This window comes from Equus asinus, chromosome 26, assembly GCF_041296235.1.
Source record: "Equus asinus isolate D_3611 breed Donkey chromosome 26, EquAss-T2T_v2, whole genome shotgun sequence".
Taxonomy (NCBI): domain Eukaryota; kingdom Metazoa; phylum Chordata; class Mammalia; order Perissodactyla; family Equidae; genus Equus; species Equus asinus.
In genome coordinates this window covers 19,568,897-19,596,883 of record NC_091815.1, presented here as the reverse complement: position 1 = coordinate 19,596,883, position 27,987 = coordinate 19,568,897, and the positions used below count along the sequence as shown (strand labels likewise).

Genomic DNA, 27,987 nt, shown 5'->3' with positions numbered 1-27,987 from the left:
GAAGACTGAATATATTTAATCTAATATTTCAACAATTCCATTACACATAAACTTTCAGGATTTCATTATAATTTTTAAAGGCTCAAGCCTATATATTTAAGGTACAGTCTAACTGATAATTTAGAAGTATATAATTTATAAAGACAAATTTATGCTTTAAAAGAACAGTTATGTCTGGTGGATCATTTACTCCTCCCCCCCTTTTAAGAATGCATTATTTTGAAAATAAAAAATAAATTTTATGAAAGTTAAACAAATTGAGGAGTTACATTATTAGTCATTAAACTTTTTATTTTAGTGCTAAGCTCACAGTGAAAATTTTTATTAAAATGTCAATGGAAGGGCTGGCCTGGTGGTGCAGCCAGTAAGTGCGCACCTTCCGCTTCGGCAGCCCAGGGTTCACCAGTTCAGATCCCAGGTGCAGACATGGCACCGCTTGGGAAGCCAGGCTGTGGTAGGTGTCCCACATATAAAGCAGAGGAAGATGGGCAGGGATGTTAACTCAGGGCCAGTCTTCCTCAGCAAAAAGAGGAGGATTGGCGGCAGATGTTAGCCAAAAACAGAATGGGCATCTTTTAAGCAATTTTTTTCACAAGATGCCTACTAACATTAACTTTATTAAGACTACGGTGAAAAGAAAGAAGCCGCCAATGAAAACCAATTGTGGCCTAAGGACATTCTTCCCTGACATTAGAAAAAGAACACCACTCTTAATTGAGTGACTACTAAAATGCTGATTCCTGGGGTACAATCCAAATCTAACGAATCAACCTTTGGGGGTAAGAGCAGAGAATACGCATATTTCACAAGATCCCCAGGTGATTCTGACGCATGCTATAATTTGAGAACTGAATGGGTCAGCTGAAAACCTGCTCAAAGCCACAAGGATGAGTATACCTGATAAGGGACACCTGAAGACGCTGACTGTCTAAATACCACTTAACACAACTCAGGTATTTCACCAATACTCCTATCCATTCAAGAATCCAGACAGGGCCCCACCCACCCGCAATGTGATAAATGACTATTTTCGAGGACCAAGGGTCTGGTGGGACAATGCAATGAAAACTTCTGTTCGTATCATAATTGTTTCTAACAAGACCACCTAAGTCTCACAGTCAAACCTGGGATTGTTCCCCAGGCAGAGAGAACAACCAAGCCCCTTAAGAAAATAAAACTGTTTTTTTCACTTAGTCTTAATAGATCTGGTGTTCCTGTGCTGTTCTTCACCGGAATCAAAACTAGAGAGTGTTGAATTCAAGGATTCATGGAATTGAAATACCACTCAAGTTCTATCATTTTCAAATGGGATTTTGCCAAGAAACAACATGCAGTGAAGGTGGCAACATCCACCTAAGGATCCTCTTCATGGCAGCGATCATGATACCCCTGACAAAATACTGTTGGAAGCTGAGCGATGGGCACAAGAGGTTCACCAGATCGTTTGCTCTATTGTATTTGACTGAACATTTCTTTCATAAAAAGCTTAAAATGCACACCAGCATGTATACAAACACTTGGATATATCCCTTTTTTTAAAAAAATAAAATTCTTCTCAATGCTTGTCTTAGTATTTTTTGAATGCTTTCCCCCCATATTTATCTGCCTGAAGGGCTAAAATATGTTCAATCCATTTAAGGACATTTCTGTACTGTCTTAAAAAGAATTTTCACTAGGAAAATATTCACCATTTATGAATCCATTATTCACGCTACATGGAAATAAATATGCATTGTGAAAGACCTCAGAAGTTAGTGTGTAGCCAAGACTTGTAAGATTATGTACTGTATTCATAAGTTTTAATGCTGCCTAAGATTCTCAAACACATAGGAGAAAAAGACATTTTAATGGGTAAGTTACATCTTTTCAACACCACAATAATTTGCAAAAGTTTTCAATAGATTAAAATTAAATTCAGACCTCATTACATCATGTAAAATATTTCTGCAATCAAACTCATGGGCAATTTCTATTTCGAACAATAACAAAGAATATGCTTGAAACTAGACAAAAGATAAGGATAAAAGGGTTTTCTTATACCCATAACTGATAAGATAACTCAGAAAACCTGAAGAACTTCCCTTTAGAGAGTCCAGCAGATAAGAGAGTGGCCTTGGGGGCCAACTAACTGGGTGAGATCCTGGCTCTGCCACTTACCAGCTATGTGACCTTGGGCAAGTTCTGTAACCTCTCTGTGCTCAGTTTCATCATCTGTAAAATAGGGATAGTAACAGTAACTACTGTTATTGAGTTAAATGAGTTATACATATAAAGCACATAGAATAGTGTCTGGCACATATTAAGAACTAAATGTTTGATGATCTTATTATTATCACTCCCAGACAATAAGTGAAAGTAAGCAGGCCTTGTTATCTCTGCTTGTCTGGAAAAAAGTTACTGATAAACAAAAAAGGTCTGGTAAAGTCACCCACTCCCTGAAGTGAGTAGACATCTACCTATCTTGGGCCAGCAACATCACATGTTTCAGAGATGTGATAGCTATAATTTGTGAACACAGAGAATAATTTTAAATTCATTTCAGTCATTAAGCCAACAGAGAAAATGGAGTGAAAGGCAGTCCCATTGTCAGCGACGGTATGGCACCAAGTAGCTTCATTTCAATACGGTAGGCTAAATAAACACACATATGTACTTAGTTCCCCATTGTCCCCAAATCCCAACATAACAGTAAAGACGTTCACATGGGAACCACAGCACAACAGCAATGGCAGGGCTGAGGGACAGAGTCTATTTAAATGCTGGGCACTTTCTAGAAGATGGAGAGAAAGCAGAGGAAATTATAGGACAAGATAGACCAGAGCAGAGCTGGACACTTCCCAGTACTTGCAGAGCCAAAGGCGGGCAGAGAAGTAGAGCCCTTTTTCCTGGAGGAGCTGGATAAATGCCCAGCTTTGAGCCAGCAGGTACAGAAATCAGGAGTGGAAATAGGTTCATTAACCTGATCTCCTGCATACTTCTCCCTCCTGGTCACTGAATCAGTCAACTCCTACTAAGGCAAGAGGACTGTTGGAAAAACAGGAACCTCTTGTCAATTACCTATATAATCAACTCAGTTCTTCATTGATAAGGATTGATAAGTGAAAGACAACCAAGAGGACAAAAAAGGACAACTAAGATAAAAAGCAGATCAAACCCCAGAAGAAACACGTATTTTAGGTTCTATAAAAATACCAGAAAAGATGGGGGCGGCCCCGTGGCCAAGTGGTTAAGTTCGTGCACTCTGCTTCGGCGGCCCAGGGTTTCACTGGTTCGGATCCTGGGCACGGACACGGCACCGCTTGTCAGGCCACGCTGAGGCAGCATCCCACATGCCACAATTAGAAGGACCCACAACTAAAATATACAACTATGTACTGGAGGGATTTGGGGAGAAAAAAGCACAACAAAGAAAACCAGAGTTTGGACTTGGCAATGATTTCTTAGATACGACAGCAATAGCTAGATAACAAAAGAAAACATAGACAAATTGGGCTACATCAAAATTAAAATTTTTGTACATCAAAACACACTATCAACAAAGTGAAAAGGCAACTCACAGAGCGGGAGAAAATATTTGTAAATCATATATCTGAAAAGGATTAATATCCAGAATATATAAAGAACTCCTACAACTCAAACATAAAAAAAAATTCAATTTTAAAATGGGCAAAGGACTTGAACAGATATTTGCCCAAAGAAACAGACAAATGGCCAATAAGACATAAAAAGATGCTCAACATCATTAGCTATCAGGGAAATGGTAAATCAAAACCACAAGACATCACTTCACAACCTCTATGACGGCTATAATCAAAAAGACGGAGGATAACAAGCATTGGCTAGGATGTGGAGAAATTGGAATCCTCACATACTGTCAGTGGGAGTGTAAAATCGTGCAGATATTTTGGAAAACAGTCTGGCAGTACCTCAAACGGTTAAACCTCGAATTACCATATAACTGAGCAATTCCACAACTATGTATACCCAAGAGAAATGAGAAATGAAAAACATACGTCTACACAAAAACCTGTATATGAAAGCTTACAGCAATATTCTACATAATAGTAAAAACGTGGAGACAACCCAAATGTCTATCAACTGATGAATGGATAAACAAAATGCAGTACGGCCATACAATTGCATAGTATTATTCAGGCATAAAAAGGAATGAAGTACTGACACATGCCAACATGGATGAGCCTTGAAAGTATTATGCTAAGTGAAAGAAGCCAGACACAAAAGGCCACTTATTGTAGGATTCCATTAATATGAAATGTCCAGAACAGGCAAATCCATTGAAACAGAAAGTAGATTAATGGTTGCTGAGGGCTGGGGTGGATGGGAAGAACGAGGAGTGACTGCTAATGGGTACAAGGTTTCTCTTCAGAGGGATGAAAATATTCTAAAATTGACTGTGCTGGTGGTGATTGTATAACTCTGTGAATATACTAAAAATCATTGAATTATACACTTTAAATGGGTAAAGTTGTAAGGTATGTAAGTTATATTTCAATAAAGCTGTCATAAAAAAAAAAAAGATGAACCATTCCACAAACAATTCCCTCCTCAGAGAAAAAATACAGAAAATTTTCTCTCTTCTCCAGTCTACAACCATGTAAATCTAAATATCTACTCTTGATAATGTGGAGACACCACAGGAAATTCTTTAGGGAGATTAGTGAAGTTATTGTCTATGAAGTTCAAAGCCCAACCATTTCTATGTTTTTTTGTCAGTTCAGAATGACACAAGCCATATTTAGAAATGCACTCCAGAAAAATGCTTTGAAGAATTTTATTCTCAACAATCATGAATTCAAAATATCTATCCAGGCAAGAGAAAATGCCAGAAAGATTCAGTTCTTTGTTCCCTCCCTTTTTATGACTCTACTTTTTTGTCTCCCCTTATATGTTATCATATTAAAAAGAGCGAAGCAGGGGCCGGCCCCGTGGTCCAGTGGTTGGGTCCGCACGCTCCGCTTCGGTGGCCCAGGGTTTTGCCGATTCTGATCCCGGGCACAGACATGGCACTACTCATCAAGCCAGACTGCGTCAGCGTCCCACATAGCATGACCAGAGGCACTCACAACTAGAATATACAACTATGTACTGGGGGGGTTTGAGGGAGAAGAAGAAGAAGAAAAAGAGTGCAGCGCAACTCCATAGATGCTGCTATGAAAAGACGCTGGCTCTCCCAGCTCCCCTCCTGCCCCTCCGGCTACTCTTAGTTGCCTATTTGAGCCACTCCTCCTCTGACAGACCTGAAGTGCTGTGGTTCCACAGAGCTCTAAGCTGTGCCCTGTCTGTTTCTATGATCAACATGATATCCTTGGGAGGAATCCTAAATCCATCTCTCTAGTCCAGATCTTTCTCCTGTGCTCCAGAGTCCAAATATTCAACTGCCTACTGGACAGGTCCCCAGATCAAAAGTCCAAAACCAACTTTCTTCAGTCCTTCAGTGTTCCTTTCCTGTCTTGGTGAATGGCATCACCATCCACCTACTTGAACAGGCCAGAAACCTGGGAGTTATCCTCTACTACTCACTCTTTTACATCCAATTAATCGTTTAGTCATATCCTTCTTACCTCCTTAATCTCTCAAGTCTTTTCCCTTCTCTCTATCTTCACTGCCAATCCAAAGCTAGACCATCTTTACCTCTTGCCTGAATTACTGACGAGCCTCCTCAGTGATCTTCCAAATACCTGGACTGCTCCCCTCTGGTAGCCATGTGATTGTTCTAGAGGGAATTTAATCACGCCATGCTCCTGTTTAAAATATGTCATGGCTCTCCACTACTCTTCCCAAGTTTCTTGCCCCAAAACTCTGCCTGAAATTGCCCAATTCTTGCTTGTGCCATCTTCCCTCTCACCATCTACATGTTAAGTTCCCTCTGCCTGGAAAGCTCCCCGGCTTACTCCCACTCCTGGATGTCTAACATAGACGTCACCTCCTCTGGGAAGCCAGCTTGACAAAGACTGAGCTGGGAGCCCCTCTGTGTGCTACCATAACACCCTGTTTTTAGCCCCATCTTAGCATTATTTTTGCTGTATTGTAACATACCATATCACAACTGCCAGTTCCCGTGTTTCCCTGCCACCTCCAAGCCCCAGATCACTGCCCTCCTTCAAGACATTCGAGAGTGCTAAGCACACTGTAAACACTCCACAGGTATTCGTTGAACGATCAGTTCACCCTCAGTATTTATTTAATGGTTATTTCTATACAGCATTCATACAGTCAGCCTTGCCATCCACTAAGGCAGTAGTTAAGTGCTAGAAATTAGGTTTTGCTTGAAAAAAAAAAGCTGCTGCTGACATGCCATGTTCACACAAGTACTCAACAAAATGGACCATTCATTAAGTGCCTACAATGTGTCAGGCATTATATCTGGAGCTTTCGATACGTAATCTCATTTATTCCTCACCAGAACCCTAAAATAAAAGAGCTGACATTAACTGAAGGAGCAGTAAGTGCCAGGCACTGTGCAATTCACTTTACATACGCTATCTGATTTAATTCTCACAGTGACCCTGTGAGGTGGTTGAGATATCTAAAGAGGTTAAGGGAGTTCTTCAAGTTCTCGCCACTTGGCTAAGGCAGAGCTGGGTTGGGGCCTGGTAGTCAGCCGCCAGAGGCTGAGCTCTCCATCACTGCACTACTCTACCTCTGTCAAATATCCAGACCATGACATTCTGTTTATCACTCTGAGGAGATGGTTTGAAGTTATAGGCTTCTTGGAAATTATAGGAATTGAGCTGCAGCAACGAGAAGAAAAGTAAAGTGATCTCTCTTTAGGAGATCAGACCCATATCCCTTGCTGATGACACCCAAATTTAACTTTCCAATCAAGACCCCTCTCTCCCAGGGCTAGACTCATGTCTTCGAGTCCTTCACATTTTACCTAGTCATCCTTCCATTCCCTGCTCCTCCTGCTGTATTTACTACCTTGGTTAAAGGCACTACCAACTCTGAGCTTAAACCTAAGGTGTTATCCCAGATGGTCCCTGTCCTGTTCCGTTACCTTTCTACCTAACCACTCAATCCCACCAGTCCTATTTCCCTTGTCTACAGCAACTGCTCCATAAATGCTAGCTAGTATTACTATTACTAAATGCCTCTCATTCTCTCCTTTATACCCACACTGTTCAGCTTCCAAGAAACTAGCCTTCTGGAGCAAGTAAGATCAAGGCTGAGAGAATGCCTTCTATGAGGAGCAGAGCCAAGTTGCCGGATGCCCAGGCCCCAGCTCTTTCAATGAAAGCACATAGAAAGTATACTTCAAAGTTGGCTGTTTTACAATAGCAAATCCAAGTAGCAAACTAAAAATGTATGAGAATGTCAAATACTGGAACAGAAACTAACAAATGGCTCCAATCCCAAAGAACCAAACATTCTATTTTATTCCATTTCATAAAATTAGTAACTCAGGTTTCAATCCTTTAACACAAATGCTACACACACACACAGAGCGGACATTTGGCAATGTCTGGAAACATTTCTGGGTTGTCACAACTGGGGGAGTGCTATCAGGCAGAGGCCAGAAATGCTGCTAAATATCCTACAATGCACAGGACAGCCCGCCTGTTCACACAAAGACAAAGAATTAGCCACCCAAAAGGTCAAGAGTGCTGCTATTAAGAAACTGCTAAACAAATGCTTTGCCTCCTTCCACATTCAAGTTACCTAATGTATAAAAAGTTACTTCTTTCTAGGAAGAAGATACAAACTTGCCCCACAAATTAAGCTACCGTCCATAAGACAGTAAGAGGTATCCCAGGAAAAGAGGTGGGTAAAGGCTAAATAAGTGGTTTAGAAAACAATGCCATGAGTTCTGAGGAAGGAGTGCCACAGAGGCTAAGGCCCTGGTCAAAGATCTGGGAGAGCAGCAGGGCCCCTCAGTTCACTCTGGGCCTGCCAGTTAAGGCCCCACAAAGTAACCAGAATCCACTTTGCCAGCCTTACTTGCAACAGGTCCCTTCAACACACCTTGTGCTCCTGCCAAACCGTTCACCCATGACAGCCACTGGGCCCCAGGGCCGTGACGCCTCAACCCTACTGTTATTGTTGAAAACTCCTCACCTACTTCACAAAACCATTGCCTTCTAGCTGAGCAGCACCCCCCACCTCTAGGCTGAGGAGGACTTGTCGTCATCTCAACCCAATCACAAAACTGTGCTCCTATGACTCCTACAGGAAGGCGGCAGTGAAAAGACAAAGGTGGAAAATGCTTTAAATGGCTCAGGCCCTAAGGCCTTGTCCTCTACCACCTAAAATCAGAGCTGAGCAGCAGCCAGCCAGAAGCAGCCTCATTTCCTGTAGTTGCTTGGTAAAAATAGGAAGTGGAGGAGGAAGTTCACAAAGCAGAAACAAAAGTAATCACTGCCTAGCTTCCTGAACACAAATCACTGAGCAGGGAGGGTATCATTAAAACATCAAAACGGAAAGGCACTCATGGAGAGTCAAAGCCAGAAGAAAGGAAGTGACACTTCTGGGTCCACCAAGCCCAGAATATTTCTGTGCCCGGGAGACTGGCCCCTCCAAAAAATATGAGCAAAACTGGACTCTAGCCTCCAAGAAGTTAATACTAAAGCATGTTAATTTTAAGAATCATGCAAAAACTTCCGAAACATTAAAGTCTTATCAGAGTAAAAAATGTCAGTGAAAAAGTTTTCAGAAGGCCAAGATTAAACTATTTTTCTTCTAGACAGTAAGTGGCTACTAAAACTGCTGTTAAAACAAAAAGTTACTAAATAGCTGATCAGTTAGCAAAATCTGAAGCCCATGTTATCCTACACCAAGCTATGAAAACTCAAGTTTTCATAAAAAAAAAAGCCTACTAAATAAAAATTCTAACCAACACTAGAATCTATCGTAGTTAAAATAAAGATGCTTCTGCACCCCTACCCCACCAACATGGGTCAACCTGTGAGCTGTGCCTGAATGCTCTAGACATCCAGGGAGGAGAAGCTAACAGTGCCTGCTGTCAAGGAGCTTCTGGTCTAATGGGAGAAGAAACCGCCTCCACATGTTACTCCTGAGGCCTCTTGTGCTGACACCTGCTCTGCAAGTCATTGCCACAAAACAGGACATTCTTCTACAAAAAGAAAGCAAGTTATCATTAGCACATCTGGAGAGCTTTTATATTTGATAATCTACAAACTAATAATTTTATTTAAGTAGAAGAAAAAAGTTTTCTCACCACAAAGTCAACAGAGTTGAAAGTTTTTCAAAATAACAGGTTAAAAAAAAAAATAGGCCAAAAATGTTAAACAGTCAAATAAAAGAAGGCCAAGGTTTAATTTTGTTTAAACTGAGGGTAATCTGGGGGGGAGAAAGAGGAAGATCAAGAGTAGTTTATTTCTTAAATAGTCACTACATCAATAAAGAGAAAGGTAAATGAAATGAATGGTAATCACCATATATTCAGTTTCACACGAAGAAAAATGGTGAACATTTAATGAAAAAAAATCTACTATTACTTCGTCCTGGTGAGGACAGGCCTACCTATCTGTCTGATTTTCTAGAAATAATTCAACTTACTATATTCTGAGACTCATATTTAGTCTTCTTAAGAAGTCAAAAGACTCTCAAATCCTGCTGCCATTAAAACAAGTATTAGAACTTTTGAAAGAATTTTAACAGAGGAACACTCTGAGCCAAAAAAAATCTTCGTTAAACAGAAATCTTCAAAGGAAGAAAAATAAAAAAGAGGGCAAGCTTTGCCAAGAAAAGGTTTATCTCCAAACTACCACCACACATCACCAAAGGGTGAATAAAGTTGGTTCTTAAACTTTTGAAAGTTTCCTCAGGTAAAATAAAGTTTTTACCTATAAATTAAAATGGTCTTATGGGGCTGGCCCGGTGGCCTGGTGGTTAAGTTCACGTGTTCTCTTTGGAGGCTTGGGGTCCATGGGTTTGGATCCTGGGCGGGAACCTATGTACTACTCATCAATCCATGCTGTGGCGGCATCCCATATACAAAATAGTGGAAAACTGGGAATGAATGTTAGCTCAGGGCTGATCTTCCTCACAAAAAATAAAAATAAAAATAAAATAGTCTTCAAGTGTAAATCAAGGAATAGGAATAACTTACTTTAAAGCAGATCATTTTTTAAAACCACAAAACACTGATGTAATTTTTTCAAATCCAATTTGTTAAAAATTTTCAAAAAAACTTACATCTATTAAAAACCTGCGGTTTATTTTTATTACAGTGTTACAGTGTGAAAAGGCCTTGATACGCTCAGCTCTGTTTAAGCCTAGCTTCGGCCCAGTTATCCAAAGTTTCCAAACTTCTAAAAGCAAGTTGAACCACTAAAAATTAATGTATCCACTAGAAAGTTATTTAAGAAAACAAAATTCTATAGTGCTACTCATTCTTAACAACTTACATTGTGGAACTTATCCAAAATTAACTTCAAACGGGGAAAAACAAGTATTTATCAAGAAGCTTATATACACATAGGTAAATCGAACTGTAATTTGGAAATTATTTCTCTTACTACAAAGAAGAATTACATAAACTTTTGATACATACACTTCAGATCAGGAACATTTCTGAACATTTAAGGCACCCATGAAAAATTTTATCAATGGATAATTACAGCAGCTCCCTCCCCCAGGCTGGGAATGCTAACTCCAATTTTCCACACCCAGTAAGCCTTCCTATCTCCCAAAAAGAACAGCAAGTCGGAGACTCAGCTGGGAAGCCCTTTTTTCCCCCATAAACATTCCAGCAGGTCAAATATTTAGCAAAGAGGACATCCAAGGAAACTCCCCTCCTCCTTCCCCAGCAGGGAAGATAGCCCCAGAGAGCAGTGGCTCCCTACCAGACTGGTTTCCAGGCTTTGCCATTTATCTAGGCCAAGAGCCTTAACATACTCAAGCATTTGCTGAGGTCCTACTATGCTCATGGCATTGCTCCAGGCACTGGGGATGTAGCGGTGAATGAGACAGACACAACTCCTGCTCTCAAGCTTACAGCCTAATGAGCAAAAAAGGAAAAAAGTGTTCATGCTCTTAACCTTGTAGGTAAGATGTTCCAATTCGAAGAGACTTCATGGAAACACGCACTGCTAAAGTGCAGCAGTGATGGGCATGGGTTTGGGATCAGACTGACCTAGATATGAACTGCTGCTCTCAGTAATTATCAGTTGAATGAATGGCCTTACTAACTCTCTGACCTTGGGCAAGTTACCTGAGCTCTTGTGCCTCAGTTTCCTCAGAACTGTGGTGAGGATTACATCCACAAAGCACAGCCCTCAGCACGCCCTGAGTCTCACTCAGCACATGGAAGTTACTGCTCTGAGAGAGACCAGAGACTAGTCAGAGGGCAGCATTCTATCTTCTGCTGAAATTCTTCATTCTGGCCTACTATTAATAAAAAACCAAAATCCGCCCCCCCCCCCAATACCACACAGTTACGACTTTCAAATATATTACTTACTTTCCTGCAGCTCTGGCCCCAACTTCCAAAGTCCTGGCAACAAAGTAAAAGGAGTGCTGCCCTGTGTCCTCCAGAGGGGAAGGCGGTGGGGCTCCTCCCACTTCCCGGCCCACCACTCCCTGCCCGCCACTCCCTCTTCTTTCAGCCCCAAGCCAGAAGAGGAGCCAGGACCAGGCTGAGGAGGGGGACCACTTCGCATTATAAAGCACATTACAAAGTTAATGAAGCAAAGGATGTGGCCGCATTCCTTCTTACCTTGAGACCCAGGGGCAAGACCTTCCTGGTGAGCTGGTGAGAGGGACCACTTTCGTCTCTCCCTGCCTAGGTTATCAGAGCCTGCAGCACTCAAGCCTCAGAGCCCAGCCAGCTTTCCTCTGCCTTGTTCTCAGGCACACGCATCCACCCCTGGGACCTGGGGCTGGGGTTGGGGAAGACTCAGGTATTCCCAGATTTCCCAGTCATAATTACCATCTCGCTAGCACCTAATCCCAAAATCTTTCTTTTTTTCCTGAGGAGGACTGCCTGAGCTAACATCCATTGCCAATCTTCCTCTTTTTCTATGTGAGTCACTGCCACAGCATGGCCACTGACGGAGGAGTGGTGTAGGTCTGAGCCCAGGAACCAAACCAGGGCCACTGAAGTGGAGTGCCCTGAACTTAACTACTAGGCCAAAGGGTTGGCCGCCTCCCCCAAAAATCATTTTTAATAAGAAAATTAGATTTTTTTTCAGGTAATATCCAGCTCTAATTCCACAAAAACTTTCCCATTATGATTCTTTGCAACTACCAATTTGAAAAAGCACACATCTGACAGTGGCCCAGACATGAGGAACATAGTCAAAATGGCTTAAAAAAACAAAGCGATACCATCTAGGAATGAATCCTGGAAACAGACTCAGTAAATGTAGAGGCCTGTAACAAGGACACTCGCTGGCAGCACTGTCTACAAGCATCAACCTGGAAGTAACCCACATGTCCTGCATTAAGGAGTTCATTAAATCAATTATATAGGAACACCTTGCAGCCATTTCAAGATCAAGGCAGAGCTACCAGATTTCATCAAACCTAAGATGTCATCATTTATAAATCATATCATTATTATTTTATATATGCTAAGAAAAACTCTGCCATATAATGATGACCTGCCATCACATGACATATCCCAATTTCAGGCTCCCTCAAGGCTTTCCTGTCTCATTTCTCTGCCTCAATCCATCTGGGACACAAAACACCCTTGGAACAAGTCCCTTTGTGCCTTCCCTCCTTTCACTTTTTCTAGAAATTACCCATATTTAAGATCCACTGTTTCTGGGGCTAGCCCAGTGGCAGAGTGGTTAAGTTTGCATGTTCTGCTGCAGTGGCCTGGGGTTCGCCAGTTTGGATCCCAGGTGCAGATGTGGCACCACTTGGCAAGCCATGCTGTGGTAGGCGTCCCACATATAAAGTAGAGGAAGATGGGCATGGATGTTAGCTCAGGGCCAGTCTTCCTCAGCAAAAAGAGGAGGACTGGCGGCAGATGTTAGCTCAGGGCTAATCTTCCTCAAAAAAAAAAAAGAAAGATCCACTGTTTTGATGAAAACATCTTGTGCCCCTTCAGTTCCCAAGGAGCCTTTCCTGAGCTCCTGCAGCCTCCGCTGTCATTGCTCGTCACCAGCTTTGTATGCTTTCCCTTTCCATGTGAGTAGTAAGCAGAGGCTGGACCTATCTTCACATTCACCACAGGGCACAGTACAGGGCCACAACACCACCATCACCATGAAGAAACCACACCTGTCAGGAATTGTTCTGAGCACTTCACAAACAGTAACTCATTTAAGCCTCACTATAACCCCAGGAGGGCTCCCATCCTCAGAAAGGGTAAACTGTGGGAAAGAGAGGTTATGTGACTTAGAGGCTAGTGACCAGTAAGTGGCAGAGGCAGGACTTGAACCCGAGCAGTGTGGATACAGCCCTTGCTACTGACCTCTATAGGACACTCCCTCTCTATAAATGACTGCTTTGGACGCAGCAGACATTTAAATTTTTTTTATTTTTAAAGATTGGCCCTGAGCTAATATCTATTGCTAACCTTTTTTTTCCTTCTTCTTCTCCCAAAAGCCCCCAGTACGTAGTTGTATATTCTAGTCGTACGTCCTTCTGGCTCTGCTTTGTGGGATGCAGCCTCAGCACGGCTTGATGAGCAGTGCTAGGTCCATGCCCAGGATCTGAACCAGGGAAACGCTGAGCTGCCAAGGTGCAGCGCATGAACTCAACCACTCAGCCATGGAGCCGGACCCTAGCTTTATTAATTTTTAGTTGAAAATACACATACAGTGAAAAAAATTCATACCGTACAAAAGAGCATGCAAGAAAAAGGTAGGTCACTCTAACAGCCTAGATTTCTGAGGTCTCATCCCAAAGGCAACCATTGTTTCTTTTCTGTCATTCCAGAAATTTTTTCTGCACTTAGAAACCTATTTCACGTGTCTCTCTCTCTGTTTCTTTCTTACACAAATGGGCACATATACACGTTGTTCTGCATTTCGCCTTTTTCACTGAATGATATTTCTCTGAGCCTGATGCATATCTGCACCATGCTGTTTTTATTCAATTCTAAGATACATATATTTTCACATTTTAACCCTGGATGGTTTCATGAAGTCAGAGGATCCTGGTGGGCTTGGATTTCATCAGGAAATAGGAGTCACAAAAGGCTTTTAAATGTACAAAAGACATGGAGGGGTGGCCTTGCAGCAGTCTGCAGGCTGAACCAAGAGGCAGAGAGACCTTCGAGGTGACATTTGACATGTCACTTCTCCTGTAACACTAAGTACCTACATCATAGGGTTGTCGTGAGGACCAAACCAGGTAATATGCATACAGCACTTAGCACCAAACCCTGCTAGCCCAGTGAGTCTAAGGGATTGACATAACACCTAACACACTATTAGTGCCCATCAGATATTATTATCTCTTGAAGAGCTGGCCCCACTTTCCTCTCCCATCTCATTTCTCTCTACTCCCTCATTCATACCTGTCCATCCTTTACCCTAAATCCCCTGCAGCTCATACACCTCATGCTTGCTTATCTCTATACCTCTGTACTTGTCATTGCCCTGCTTAAAAGTCCTCTCCCCGCGGGGGGCCGGCCAGGTGGCGCAGTGGTTAAGTGCACACATTGTGCTTTGGCAGCCCGGGGTTCACCGGTTCGGATCCCGGGTGGGGACATGGCACCGCTTGGCAAGCCATGCTGTGGTAGGCGTCCCACATATAACGTAGAGGAAGACAGGCACGGATGTTAGCTCAGGGCCAGTCTTCCTCAGCAAAAAGAGGAGGATTGGCAGCAGTTAACTCAGGGCTAATCTTCCTCAAAAAAAAAAAAAAAAAGTCCTCTCCCCCTTATGTGGTGCTGGACTCACTTTTTCACACAGTACGCAGCTCAGGCATGGCATTCTCCAGGAAGTCTTCCCTGATAACCGCAACTGGATTCTCTGGACACGCAGTTTGGGAAGAGCCCATCTGTCATGACTTCTCACCTTCTGGTTCGCAGTTTTGTCAGTGCACCCAGGAGCAAGCAGGTTCAGGGGGACTGATTCAAGCTACCTAAGCTCAAAGATGATTGATGTATTAACCAGAAGGCCAGTTACTAAGTTTATAGCTCTCCTGATGAAAGCAAACACTTACTGAGCCAGGGGCCAGGCAGCAGAGAGGAAGGTGCTACCATTATCCCCAATCTACAGATGGGGAAATGGAGAGATTAGCCAGCATCCGAAGACAGGGATCTGACCAAAGCAATCTGGATGCAGAGATCTCAACCACTCACATTCCTTCCTGGACAGGAAATCTCCATGTGAAGCCATGCTCTAATTAGAAGGTATCAGGAGCACGAAAGCCAAGGAAGAGAAAGATTCTCTCGGCTAGAGGCATCAACAGAGATGCAGCCATCTGTGTGGTAGGGCAGAGGCCAGTGGAGGACTGCACACAGCTCCTCCACTCAGGGCCCCCAGACAGCGCTACAGCCACTGCTTCCAATTCCTCTCTTGGACCCACCACTCCAATTTCCACAGACACCATTCCAACCCTTTCCTTCTAGAAATGCAATCTTTCTCCTGATGATACGAAATTAAGTTTAAACATTCTGGCTACAAACACATTCCAATCATGCCTTCCTGGGGTTATAGCTGGGTCAGTTCAATTGAACTTAAAAGTTTTCCCTGAAATTCTCCAAATTACATTTATAAAATGTCTCTTGGCTTATATCTCTTCTATAGATAGCTGACTTGCACAACATTTACTCTGATTTCACTCTCAGATGATCCCTGATTCATTCATTCATCAAATTCTTAACTGCTCCCAGAACACTGTGATCCAGGCCCTGGAGAAAACAGCAGTGAACCTCTGAAACCTGGCAGAGTTTATTATGTGTCTCCCTCTTCTAAGCATTTACGCTACTTTACGGCAAATGCTTATTTGGCTTTCTTCCCCAGGCTGTGCCTTTCAGCTCTATATTCCAATTTTCCAGTATAGTAACTGGCCCATACTGTGAGTACTCCACAAATGTAAGCTGACTAAATTCATTGGGTGCCATCTTTCTCATGTGGGGTGGGACCTGACTATGTCTGAAGTCCCTCAGAGAAAGGTACAGAGTTTAAATCAAGCTGTACAGATGGAAAGCAAATGGCAAATACAGCTTGAACCAAGAAGGAAGATAAGATGTGATATGTCAGCTGGTAAGAACTGTAGAGGCATGAATGACAAGCCACCTTGGGAAGCAATGAAGGGATCCATCACCTGGAGAAAGTATGGCCTTAGGAACATGTCCAGAGGTCAGTTAGAGGGAGATAAAAAAATGACTTGCGGCAAAGTCTGCATTGGGGTCACTGAGTGGAGGCAGAATGAAGGGGTGAAGTGGTCCTCTGCCTGGAAGTCACATACTGGATGAGTGAGAAGGAGCATGTATTGGGGGAAAGGGGTAGAGACATGAAGCTAGGACTTAGAAAATGCTCCCAGGCAGACGTGGGAAGAAGAGAAGCAGCAAAGACAATGAAAAAGTACAGTCACAAAGCTAAGAAAATGACCACAATAACTCCAAGCCAAGAAGGCGAACCAAGAGGAGATTCACAACAGCAAGAAAGTGTGGCTCACCAGGCCAAATATTTACGGTCAAGGTCAATGAGTAAGCAGCAGCCACTGCAGCTATCAATCAGGGCACCCTAGAGAGGACAGTTTCAGTAGAGACAAACACATTTGGAGCACAACCCCTGATACATTCAGGCTCTCTGTGCACTTACATTAAGAGAAAATGGCATCCCACTTTGACTCCAAAATAAAGCAATTCCTTATTCAAACCAACATCCTTTGTTCATCTAGGAAGGTCATCATTTTTCACTAAGGACAAGGTCACAGAAGGAAAACAGAGAGAGTGGACATTCAACCCATATGATGCCCCGGCCTACTCTCAGGTACAAATTATTTTCCTATAGACTTGCAAGGCCCACTTGACATAAAGCTTCTGGTGTATTGTATTAGGCTGCAGGTTTTCAACAGATTAAACACCTAGTAAAATTTTCAGCAGAATCATGTGCAACTTGTTTAAAATTTTTTTTAAAGGATGCTGAAAACACGTTGTCTTCCAAAAATCCAGAGATAATTTTAGATTGAAAAATCCAAGCTTGCCAAGGGAATCTGAGAACTTTTCTATCTTGGTCTCCAATGCTAACCTACGTATTCGTGTGCAAAAATAGAGGAAGATTAGAATCTCAAATGCCAGACTGAAAAGTTGCCACAACAAACCTGAACTCTTCATATGGAGTTTGTTATCTTGTCAGCAAGGAAACAAATGAAACAGCAATAAACTCTTTACTTTAAAAGATAAGAAGAAAAAGAAATCTCAAACACGAAATATTTCCTGGACTTGTAAAGGAAAATGATTTAAAAAAACGATACTGTGAATGGAATTTACAAACGGCATACAAAAAATCTAAATATCAAATTTGTAAGTAGTCCTTTACAAACACACACTTAGAACTTTAAGTCTAAAATCCGATAAAACGGCAGTTACAGTTTATTCAACAAAATTGGGACAACTAACCATTTGGAAAATATTTCATATCTTAAACCAAAACTAAGTTATAAGTAGATTAAATAGCTAAAAGTAAAAAAATAAAACCATGAAATGAGCAACATGGATGGAATTTTTTATAACATTGGAATGGAGAAAAAATTTTCAAACATGTCAACAAAGGAAAAAATACTACTGTATTTTAAAAATAAATGTTACCTTTGACCTCATTTGTAAATTCACCCTAAAACAACAATCTGACAAATCCTTTTGGCAGAATTGTCTTGTGACGAGTTGGAAACAATCTACCAGTTCATCTGCAGGGCTAGGTTAAATATGGTATACAATGGCATACTATGAAGTCCACAAAAGTGATAATACAAATCTGTATTTATTGATATCACCAAAATGTCAGCAACCGCTGTCACTGAGTGGTAGGTTGGCAGATAATTGCCATTTTAAAAAGTATCTCGTCACAATACTTTTTGTGCTGTCTGGAATGTGAGGAGAGGAGAATGAATTGCTTTTACAATGGGGGTGAGGGGTGGGAACAAGCTATTTTCAAATCCGGGCCCCCCAAGCTGAATGTCTATCTGGGAAATTTTGTAAGGAGTATAAACAAAATTCTTATCATGCCAAACAGGCATGCTCCTTTCCTCGCACCACAGGGAGCAGGAAGACACACCCCTGGCCCCGCGCTCGCCCCACGGGCGTGGATCCTCCATCCGGAGGGTCCCCGCGGAGCCTCCCCCGGCCCCTCTGCGCCAGCGAGCTCCGCAGGGCCGCAAACCCGCGTCCCCCGGCGGCCCGGCGCGGCGGGGCCGGCGGGCAGCCGCGGGGCGGCGTGAGGGCCGCGTCCCCAGGCGGACCCCGGCCGCCCACAGGCCGCCGTGCCACCACGGACGGCTCCGCGGGCTTCCGGGAGCGGGTGCCGGCGCCAGCCCGACCTCCACGGCCCCGGCGGCCGGAGGGAGAGGCCCCCGCCCCTCCCGTCCGCGTCCGCAGGGTCCCCTCCGCGCCCCGGGTCCCGGGCACGAGGAGGAGGCCCCTCCGGGCTTCCGTCCGCCCGGCCAGCGCCCCCAGAGCCCGGCGTCCTCCACAGCGGACGGGCAAGGGGCGGGAGCCCACCGCCCTGCGGCCCCGAGCGCAGCGGCGCCGGCGAGCTCGTCCAGCGGCTCGGCCCGGCCGCGGCCCACCGCCCACCGCCCACCCGCCGAGCCCGCCCGCCCGGGCCAGGCAGTGCCCGCTCGCGCCCGCTCCTCACCTGCGACGCACCCCGGCCCCCAGTGCACCGCCGGGACCGGCTGTGTACACCGGAAGTGACGTCGCCTGGCCGGCCCCGCCCCCGCCCCAGGCGGACGCCGGGGTGGCCACGGAGCGACCGGCTCGGAGCGGGAGCCGAGCTGCGTGAGGCGGGGGAGGCCTGAAGCTGCCTTGTTAGGGCTCGAGGACCTCCGTAGGGGACAGCTGCGCGGGGAGCTGAGGACAGGCGGCCAGAGCCCGCAGGGCTACCCCGTTCCTCTACTACGGCTTGGCCCCCGGGTGGGAGGGGTCAGCTGCGTCTTCGTGGATTTATGATTAAAATTGATTATGGAAATATTGAGTGCTTACTGGATGCCAGGCCCTGACAGGCACTGTGGGAGCCGGTAATGCCCTCCCACATGAGTTTATTCTCTAGTGGTGGAAACACAATAAAATGTCATAACTATGCGTGATGATATAGTGCCAATTATGACAAGTGGTAGGAGGAGAAAGTGGAAGAGGGAGGGAAAGTCCCCCGACGTGGTGAGGAGGGTGATCAGGGAATTCATGCCTAGGAAATGAGCGGGAGTTGAGGTCCTAAAGGGGAGGAGGAGAAAAAAAAATTTGGAGAAGCAGGGAGGAAAGGACGTTAAGGCAGAAGAAACAGCAGGTGTCTTCAATGGCTCTGTGTTGTTCAAGAACCCAGGGTGGTGAGAAGATCTTAATGTGAGAGCGTTGGGAAACTAATGAAACTTAAGCAGAGGTGATTTTTACCATCCTTGTGTGTTTAAAGGAATTACTTGGGCTACATTGTGGAGAAAGACTGCAGAGGGGAGGCAAGAGCGGATGTAGGTTGGTACGCGCATGTTCATAACATTATTCATAATAGTTAAAAAGGAGAAAGCAACCCAAGTGTCCATCCATGGATGAATGGATAAACGAAATGTGGTATGTCCATACAATGGAATATTATTCAGCCTCACAAAGGACGGAAATTCTGACACCTGCTACAAATGGGTGAACAGTGAAGGCATTATGCTAAGTGAACTAAGCCAGTCACAAAAGGACAAATATTCTACAATTCTACTTATATGAGGACCTAGAGTATTCACATTCACAGAGACAGAAAGTAGAATCGTGGTTGCCAGAGACTGGTGAGAGGGGAACATGAGAGGTTTGTATTCAATAGGAAGAGAGTTTCAGTTTGGGAAGATGAAAAAGTGATGGTTGTGCAACAACGTGAATATACTTAATGCCACAAAACTGTACACTTAAAAATGGTTGAAATGGTAAATTTTATGTATATTTTACCACAATAAATAAACAAATGCGTTTAAAAAGAGAATAGATGTAGAAATCAGTTAGAAGACTATTTTGGTTGTCCAAGCAAAAGGTGATTCTGACATAGACCTCTAAAATTTTCTGTTCTTTAACATCTATCAAAAAAAAAGTTTTTGGGACCGGCCCGGTGGCGCAGTGGTTAAGTTCACACGTTCGCTTCTTGGCGGCCCAGGGTTCGGCGGTTCGGATCCCAGATGTGGACATGGCACCGCTTGGCACACCATGCTGTGGTAGGCATCCCACATATAAAGTAGAGGAAGATGGGCACGATGTTAGCTCAGGGCCAGGCTTCCTCAGGAAAAAGAGGAGGACTGGCAGTAGTTAGCTCAGGGCTAATCTTTCTCGGAAAAAAAAAAAAAGGTTTTGACTATCACCTAGTTTATTTATAAATTACATATATGCACTACACTACTAATATACTATTTATATTATAAAACATACCCAAAAAGAATTTTAGAAGATTAAAAAACAGTATATATAGAAGTTCTAATATTTTCCCCCAATAGGTTACCTTCCTACACCAGTGGGTATGTGACCCACACTTTGAAAGCCGCTCACGGACTACAGTAGTGGCAATGGGGAATAAAGTCAGTGATGAAATAGATATGGAGGGTCAAGAAGAGGAGGGAATCCTAAATCTCTCCTGGGCCTTGGGGACGAGCCACCGTTGTAGTGACACAGTGTTGGGAAGCCTCTGAAGACGACCACATTTGGAAGGGTGGAAGATAGGAAGAAGGCCCTGAGTGCCATTGTCAACTTGACATCAAAGAGGAAGCACCAAGTAGGCAGTTGGGGAAAGGGGTCTGGAGCTTAGGAGAGGGCTGGAGATGTCACTGGGGCTTAGGTCGTTATTGAAACCGTGGGTAGGAGCTGAAGATGGGTATAGATTGAAGGGGGGCTTTTTTGGTGGTTGGTTTTTTAAGGTGGAAGAGACTTTAACATGTTTCAGTGTCCGAGAGGAGGATCCGGTTGACAAAAAGAGGGTAGGTATACAGGACAGAGACAATGTGGTTCATCTTGAGAGGTTCTGAAAAGGACTGGAGGGGGTCTAAAATGCTTGGCAATGGGTTAACTTCAGGCTGCAGCAAAGAGTGAGGAGAGGTTTGGGACAGAGGCGTGAGGAAAGTGGAAAAGGTCTGAAAGCAGAAAGGTGAGTTGACGAGAAATGTGGTAGAATTTCCAAATTGTACTGAGGTTCCTATTTCAGGTTGATAACCATTCATCCAGATAGAACCCTCTTTCCCCTTGAGTGACTAGCCCCAGCAGCTTTCAGTAAGTGAAGAAGGTAGAGCAAGGATTTGCTTGGGAGTTGAATAACAGAGAGAAGGGCAAGAGTGTTACTAACAGGATGGGCTGTGGAACCCAAGCTATGGGAGAAGGGATGTGAGGTGGAAGAGGACAGCTAGGTTGGAGCAAGTGTCTCTGGGTGCTGGTGTCATTTTACCTATGTAGGCTGGAAAAGGGACCAGAGATCATAGTAGCTGGCTTCTGAGTGGGCCGACTATGGCTCCTGCAGTCTCAGGACAAGCCCATCTCTAATTTGGAGGTCCTTTTAGCTCCTACTACAGCCCCCAGAAGCCTCCAGTGGCCATGCCTGGACGCACCTGGTAAATACAGAATCGGAACTTAAAGAGGTCCCCTCCCCATGTGGCAGGCTCTGAACCATGTGCCCAACCACTGCTGCTCATTTCACTCCAAACCTCATGGCCCCGGAGTAATGTGCTGGAAACCACTCGTGCCTGGCACCATCCGGGCCCCTTCTATAAACTTCAGTCCAGGGCCAGGAGGTTTCCGAGACCCATTCAGCCACATGCGTAGTTCTTATTTGAGCTCAGTGTGAATACTGCCAACGTTGGGGCCCCTTTGGTGGCCTCTGTGGCGCTCTGAGCACCAGGCTATCTTGGACCTCTCAAGCTTACCTGAGGACATTTTGTATGGTGGACATATCAAGCCTGCTCTGTGAGTACATCCACAGCTATCATACTTACCTCCTCCTGGAGGTTTGAACTATTTGTTTTCATTCATCAAACACACAGAATGGAGAAGGAGGGGAAAAACACCCATGTACCCACCACACAGGTCTGAGACATTTGTTACTTCATTCACCTCTTTATTCCAAGCTCCCTCACATCAGAGTACCAAGAAAAGAGGATGGAGCCCACAGGGTATAGAGATTGGGGGCTGGGCCCTGCTGGAGCCCCCATCTTCAGCTGCGATCCTCCAGCTCTGCAGAGAGGTCTATGATTGGAGCACACAGGGATGGGATGGTGCCCCAGGGACCTCCAGACAGTACTTCAATTTGCCACTTAGGAGGCCAAGAAGGCCCAGGCCAGGGCACAGGGCCTCTGCCTGAATCCACTGGGCCCCTCGTGTATCTGGCTGGAAGTAGAGTTGGAGCCAGATCCCGCGGGATGGATAAGAGCCTCGGAGGTTGTTGCCCACGAGAAGTGAGCAGAATGATGTTTCGGGAGCTCCTCAGAGACTGAAAAGCCCTCTATAGGTGAGATGGGCCAGAGGTGCACCTTGACCTTGGCATGAACTGTCTTCCCTGGCTGAGAAAAAAAAAGATTTGCTACAGCCAGCTTTTATGAGGGTTTCCCATTCCTAACGTCAGAAAGGCCACAAAATATGAACATCCCACATCGAGGGGCTCCTAAGAGATTAAAGAACTGATTTTCTTAAGCAGCCAAAGTTATTACTGTTGGCCTCTGCACTCTTCATGGCAGTAAGAGCCAGGCTGGCCTTTTACATGTTAGCTTTGGTGGGTTTGTCTGAAAGAAGAGCCTCAGGGAAGTGGTTTCCATAGCCAAATGTTCTTGCTTGGGGGGCTGGGCAGGGGCAGGGGAGTTGAGTCTGGAGAGAGTAACTTTTCTACTTTGCCTTACTGGTCTCCCTTGGGCAGGGTGTGAAAGCTGCACGATGGGCTGTGAGCCCCAGGAAGGGCAGCTGCATTCCAGAATCCACAGGATTTGGGAGCCAGTCTGGAAAGATCTGGCCAGACGCTCTGGGCACAGAGCAACTGGCTGTCTGCTGGGTAGAGAGAGAGGCTGGGGCGAGGCCAGTCCAGTCTAGCTTGGGTGGAGTGGCCCAGGCAGAAGAGAGAGTAAGGGTGGCGTGGGTCATGTGCTGAAGGGGAAACTTCTCCCCCACTCTCCACATTGCTTCCCTGAGGTAGTTGTTTATTACCCCTCCTTTTCCCCTGTGTGTAACCATTTAAGCATCCCGTTGTCCTTTCTCCACTCTACCCTCCACCTGCTGGAAATGGCTGTGCTGTGGCCAAGAGGGCTTTCCCAAGCAGAGCCATCTGCTTCTGTCTCACCTCCACATCTAAGATCCCAGGTTGTCTTTGATTGTTCTGAGGGTCTGGGGCTGGCCAGGGGCCTGGGAGATCCCCGATGGGTGGGCTGGACCCCAGGAGTCCAGGCCCTTTCCCCTGCAGCCAGGACAAGATGCCTGGTACGACCTTAGGAAAGAAGTAAGGTCCAGGCAGAAGGAGCTGCCGGGAGACTCCCTGAGGGCTCTGCAGGGCTTGGTGAAGCAGAGGTGTTGGGACGCATGTGCGGGATGGAGGAGAGGAGAGGGAGCCGCTGGATGGGCTAGGGCCCACCCTGGAGTCTATGCCCATCAGTTATTAGCTGCAAAGGTCTGCACTGTGGACGGGATATTTTCCAGGCCCCACAGACTGTGAGGGGTCCAAGGGCTTATGACCGGGAAAGGAAGGGTGGGTGCTGGGGAGGGGACGAAGCAAGGTCCTGGTGTGGGTGGAGCCACAGGGGCTTCGGCCTTGAGGTCAAGATGTCCTGAAAGCCAGGGGCGGCTCCAGTCCCTTCCAGAGCTGGCAGAGAGCCAAGACCTTGCTCTCCTCAGGTTCTGGTATGTGGACCTGGCCACAGGTGCCACCCTAACTTACAGGGTTTATGCTGTGGTCTTGGTCTGGCAAGATGCATCTTCCAAGTATTGTGAGAAGACAGTTTGTAGAGCTGAGTCTGCGATCACACACTTGTAAAGAGTATGGAGTTGAACACTTGGAGTTCTGAACAATTAAATTTATGAGCATCCCCTCAGATTTGTAAACCCACCAGGGGGCCAAGATTGAGGGGCATGAGACCTTCTCAGGTCCGTCTGGTTGAAGAAACCAGGACTCTGTCCCCTTTCCTAAGTGTGGGCAGACTCTCCTTTTGGTTATCAAAATGTAATAACCCCAACTCCTTGTCACTGAAACAAGAGAGGATTGATTAGCCCTAACAAAAGGAGCACTGTGGCCATGGGAATGGCTGTCCTTGGCAGCAGTCCTGATGCCTGGGAGTAACTCACAGACTGCCACCCCACAGCCTGTCTGCCCCCTCTGGGCACAGCTGGAAGGAGGGCCGCAGGGGCTGAGTCTTTATGTCTTCAACACATAGTGTCAGAGTCCAACCCAGCAACTCTGCAGTTGCCATATGGCTCCAATCCGAGATTTTTACACGTGGTTGCCCCTAGTTACAGTCCCGTTGGGGCATCTCAATTGGGTCTTTAATTGCTAGTAAGCAGGAACGGTAACCCTGCCACTGGCTGAGTTTCTGGTGTCAGTGGTGACTTGTGTAACCTTGTGGACTGGTCACAGAGCCTGGACTCCCTCCCAAAGAGATCTGGAATACTCAACGCATGTTTGATGTTGGTGTTGGATGGCAGGACCATATGCAACAGACTCCCCTTCGTCAGACAGCTGGCTGCCTCCTATGTGGAATTTGGGGAAGCAGGTGTTCCGACCAGGGTCAGAGGGCAGTATGTGTGAGTAGTTTCTCCCCCACTCGCTCCAGAGTGAGAGACGGACTCAGGGCCCAGACCCCTAGCCTTCTCACTGCCCCAATAATGTCATACCTAACCTTATCCCTTACCCTTACGGCTGCCAAATACTCATGCCTTCCATTTAGGGGCAAAGCTGGGCAGAATCAGATAACATTTTTAAGCCTAGTTACTAGAACTATTTGGAGAAAGGCTGAGTTTATCAACTAAAATTTGGCTCTTAACCTACAATGATTTCACTACCATGAAATATTGCTATTAAAGTGCAAAATAATGAACTATGATCACTCTACACTGCAACAAATGAGTCTGTGCTACGCCATCCAGTTCCGACATAACAATGAGAATCTAAGAGGGAGCTCATGAAACTAAAAGCCACCTTTGGCTTGCCTTAGCTTTGAGCTTCCTACCAGCCAACACTTACAAGAATCACCAAGAGGATTGGGCTTATTGAAAGGGAGCCAGGTAGCCTTAAACATATATGGAGAAATCCTGAAAGTAAAACATCGCCTCACACAAACTCTGTCAGATCAGTAAGTAGAAATGAAATTACTTCTCAAAAATCCTGTGATCCCCCAAAATTCCACATCTGCACAGGCACAGTCACAGGCAAATCCAAAACAACCATGAGTCCAGAAGCTGTCAGAAGTTTGCCCCCCTCCAAGAACGCACCTCTGGTTGTGGGGTTCTTTAAGTTGTTCGAAAGCATGATCTCATAGGCCTCCTCGTCCAGGAAGCCTTCTCTGAAATCTGCAACTCTGTTCTTTCCCAGTCATGGTATTTCCCTCACAAAACTGTAAGTTTTGCTCCTTCTGGACTGTGAGTTTGGATGATATTCATCTCATCCTTGACTGTATCTCCAGCACTGGTGCTGCATATAGCAAACAGCAGGCGTTCACTAAGTGACTTCCTCATTTAGTCAACAAATTTCTGAGCACCTACTATGGGCCAGGCACTGTGCCAGGTACTGGGGATGGAGTGGCAAACAAGACAAAAGTGATCCTTACACTTGCTTGGTGGGGAAGACAGATTTGAATCAACAAAAATGACAAAGATAAGGTAACATAAACACGCAAGCACAATGAGGACATGTCGCCGTGGAGTGGAGTAGAGTTCCAGAAGACTACGGCAAGGAACACATTCTGGAAGGTCATGGAAGGCATCCCTGAAAATGTAATGTTTACACTGACATTTAAAGAGTGAGAAGCAATTAGTTGGGGAAGAGATTTCCAGGTGAAAAGAACTGCCTGTGCAAAGGCCCTGAGGCAAGAGGGACTTTGGTTCATTTTAGGAACTTAGGGAAGGCTAGGGTACTTCCCCAGGGACTAGATCATACGAGGCAGGCTGGGACGGATGGAACTCCTTAAGAGAAAGAGGAAGTCACTGGAGAGTTTGCTACAAAAATGTGTTTCCATAGCACTGGGGTGGGGAGAGCAGAAGCGGAGTGAGTTAGCAAGGCCTCCAGGGGTCTGTGTGGTATCAGACAGGCAGAGCACTGGAGAGAATTCAAGGTCCCCTTCCATGTATCTTTTACATTGACGTTTAATTTACATAAAGTGCACAAATCTTAAGTGCACACTTCAAGTTTTCACTTATGTATGCATACCGTATGCACCACTCCAATTAAGATATAAAATACTTTAGCAGGCCCTGCCTCCCCCAAAGATAACTACAGTCAGCTCTCTGTATCTGCGAATGTGGAACCTGCGGAGAAGAAGGGCCAATTAAGGGACTTGAGTATCTGCAGGGAGTCCTGGAACCAAGCCCCTCCACACACGAAGGGACAAGGGATGACTGTGCTGTTTCACTCTATCACCATTGATTAGTTTTGCCTAAGTTTGTTTCATGTAAATGGCATCATATAATATGAACTCTTTTGTGTCTGGCTTCTTCCCTTCATCCTGATGTCTGTGAGATTCATTCATGTGGTGGAGAGTAAGTTTTTATTTTTTTCACTGTATTTCATTGATAAATATACCACCATTTGTTCATTCTACTGTTGGACATTTGAGTTCTTTTCAGGTTTTGGCTATTATGACTAGTATGAACGTTCTTGCACATATCTTTTGGCGGACATAACCAATCACTTCTATTGGGTATATACCCGACAGTGAAACTGCTGGGGCATAAATATACATATTTAGCTTTCGTACATATGGCCCATTCGTTTTCCAAAGTGGTTGCACCAAGTTACCCTCCACCATTCAAGCGTAGAAGTCCCAGTTCTTCCTTTCCTCACTGACACTTGACGTTATGGTCTTTTTTAAAAAGCTCCGGTAACTTTTGTGGGGCTGGAATGGTATCTCTAATTTCCCATGCAAGTAAAGTGATACTCAAGGTGCTGCAACAAAGGCTTTTACTTTATACGGAGCAAGAAATGCCTGATGGCCAAGCTGGATTTCAAAAAGGGAGAGGCACACGAGATCTAACTGCAATTATTCTTCAGCTACTGGAGTGCTCCAAAAAATTTCAGATTAGTCTATATTTTAGATGACAGTAAAGCCTCTGACTGCGTGGATCATGGAAAGCCATGGGCAGCTCTGAAAGAAATGGGCATGGCTTGGCACTTTATTGTCCTGATGTGTAACCCGTATTGTGGACAAAAAGCCCCTGTCAGGACAGAATGGTTTCCTACAGGCCAAGGTGTAAGACAAGGGTGCATTCTGTCTCCCCCTCTGTTTAATCTGTAAGTAGAAGATATCATACGAAAAACTGGGCAAGACTCAGATGAAAGAGTGAAAATTGGTGGAAGAAATATCAACAACCTAAGATATGTAGATGACACCATCTCACTGGCAGAAAGCACCAATGACTTGAAACAACTTCTGATGAAAGCAAAAGAAGAAAGTGCAAAGTGGGGCTGTATTTGAACAAGCAGACAAAAATCATGACTACAGATTAATCACACTTTTGGGGCCGGCCCTGTGGCACAGCAGTTAAGTGCTCACGTTCTGCTTCAGCGGCCCGGGGTTTGCAGGTTCGGATCCCGGGTGTGGACATGGCACCGCTTGGCAAGCCATGCTGTGGTAGGCGTCCCACATATACAGTAGAGGAAGATGGTCACGGATGTTAGCTCTGGGCCAGTCTTCCTCAGCAAAAAGAGAAGGATTGGCAGCAGTTGGCTCAGGGCTAATCTT

The 27,987-nt window shown here is 45.0% G+C and overlaps 1 protein-coding gene across 2 annotated transcripts in view; it reads right to left on the bottom strand.

The window, feature by feature from the left end:
- Positions 1-27,987, bottom strand: part of LSM14A (LSM14A mRNA processing body assembly factor) — a 98,151-nt gene that overhangs the window by 6,540 nt on the left and 63,624 nt on the right. Inside the window, exon 10 of one of the 2 annotated variants that reach the window (XM_070499296.1) lies at positions 26,809-27,984. The exons of the other annotated variant lie outside the window; for it this stretch is intronic. Within the exon in view, the coding sequence (XP_070355397.1) occupies positions 27,787-27,984 (198 nt within the window). The 3' untranslated portion in view covers positions 26,809-27,786. Of the gene's footprint in view, positions 1-26,808; positions 27,985-27,987 lie in introns of those variants that run through there. 2 annotated transcript variants of the gene reach the window in all.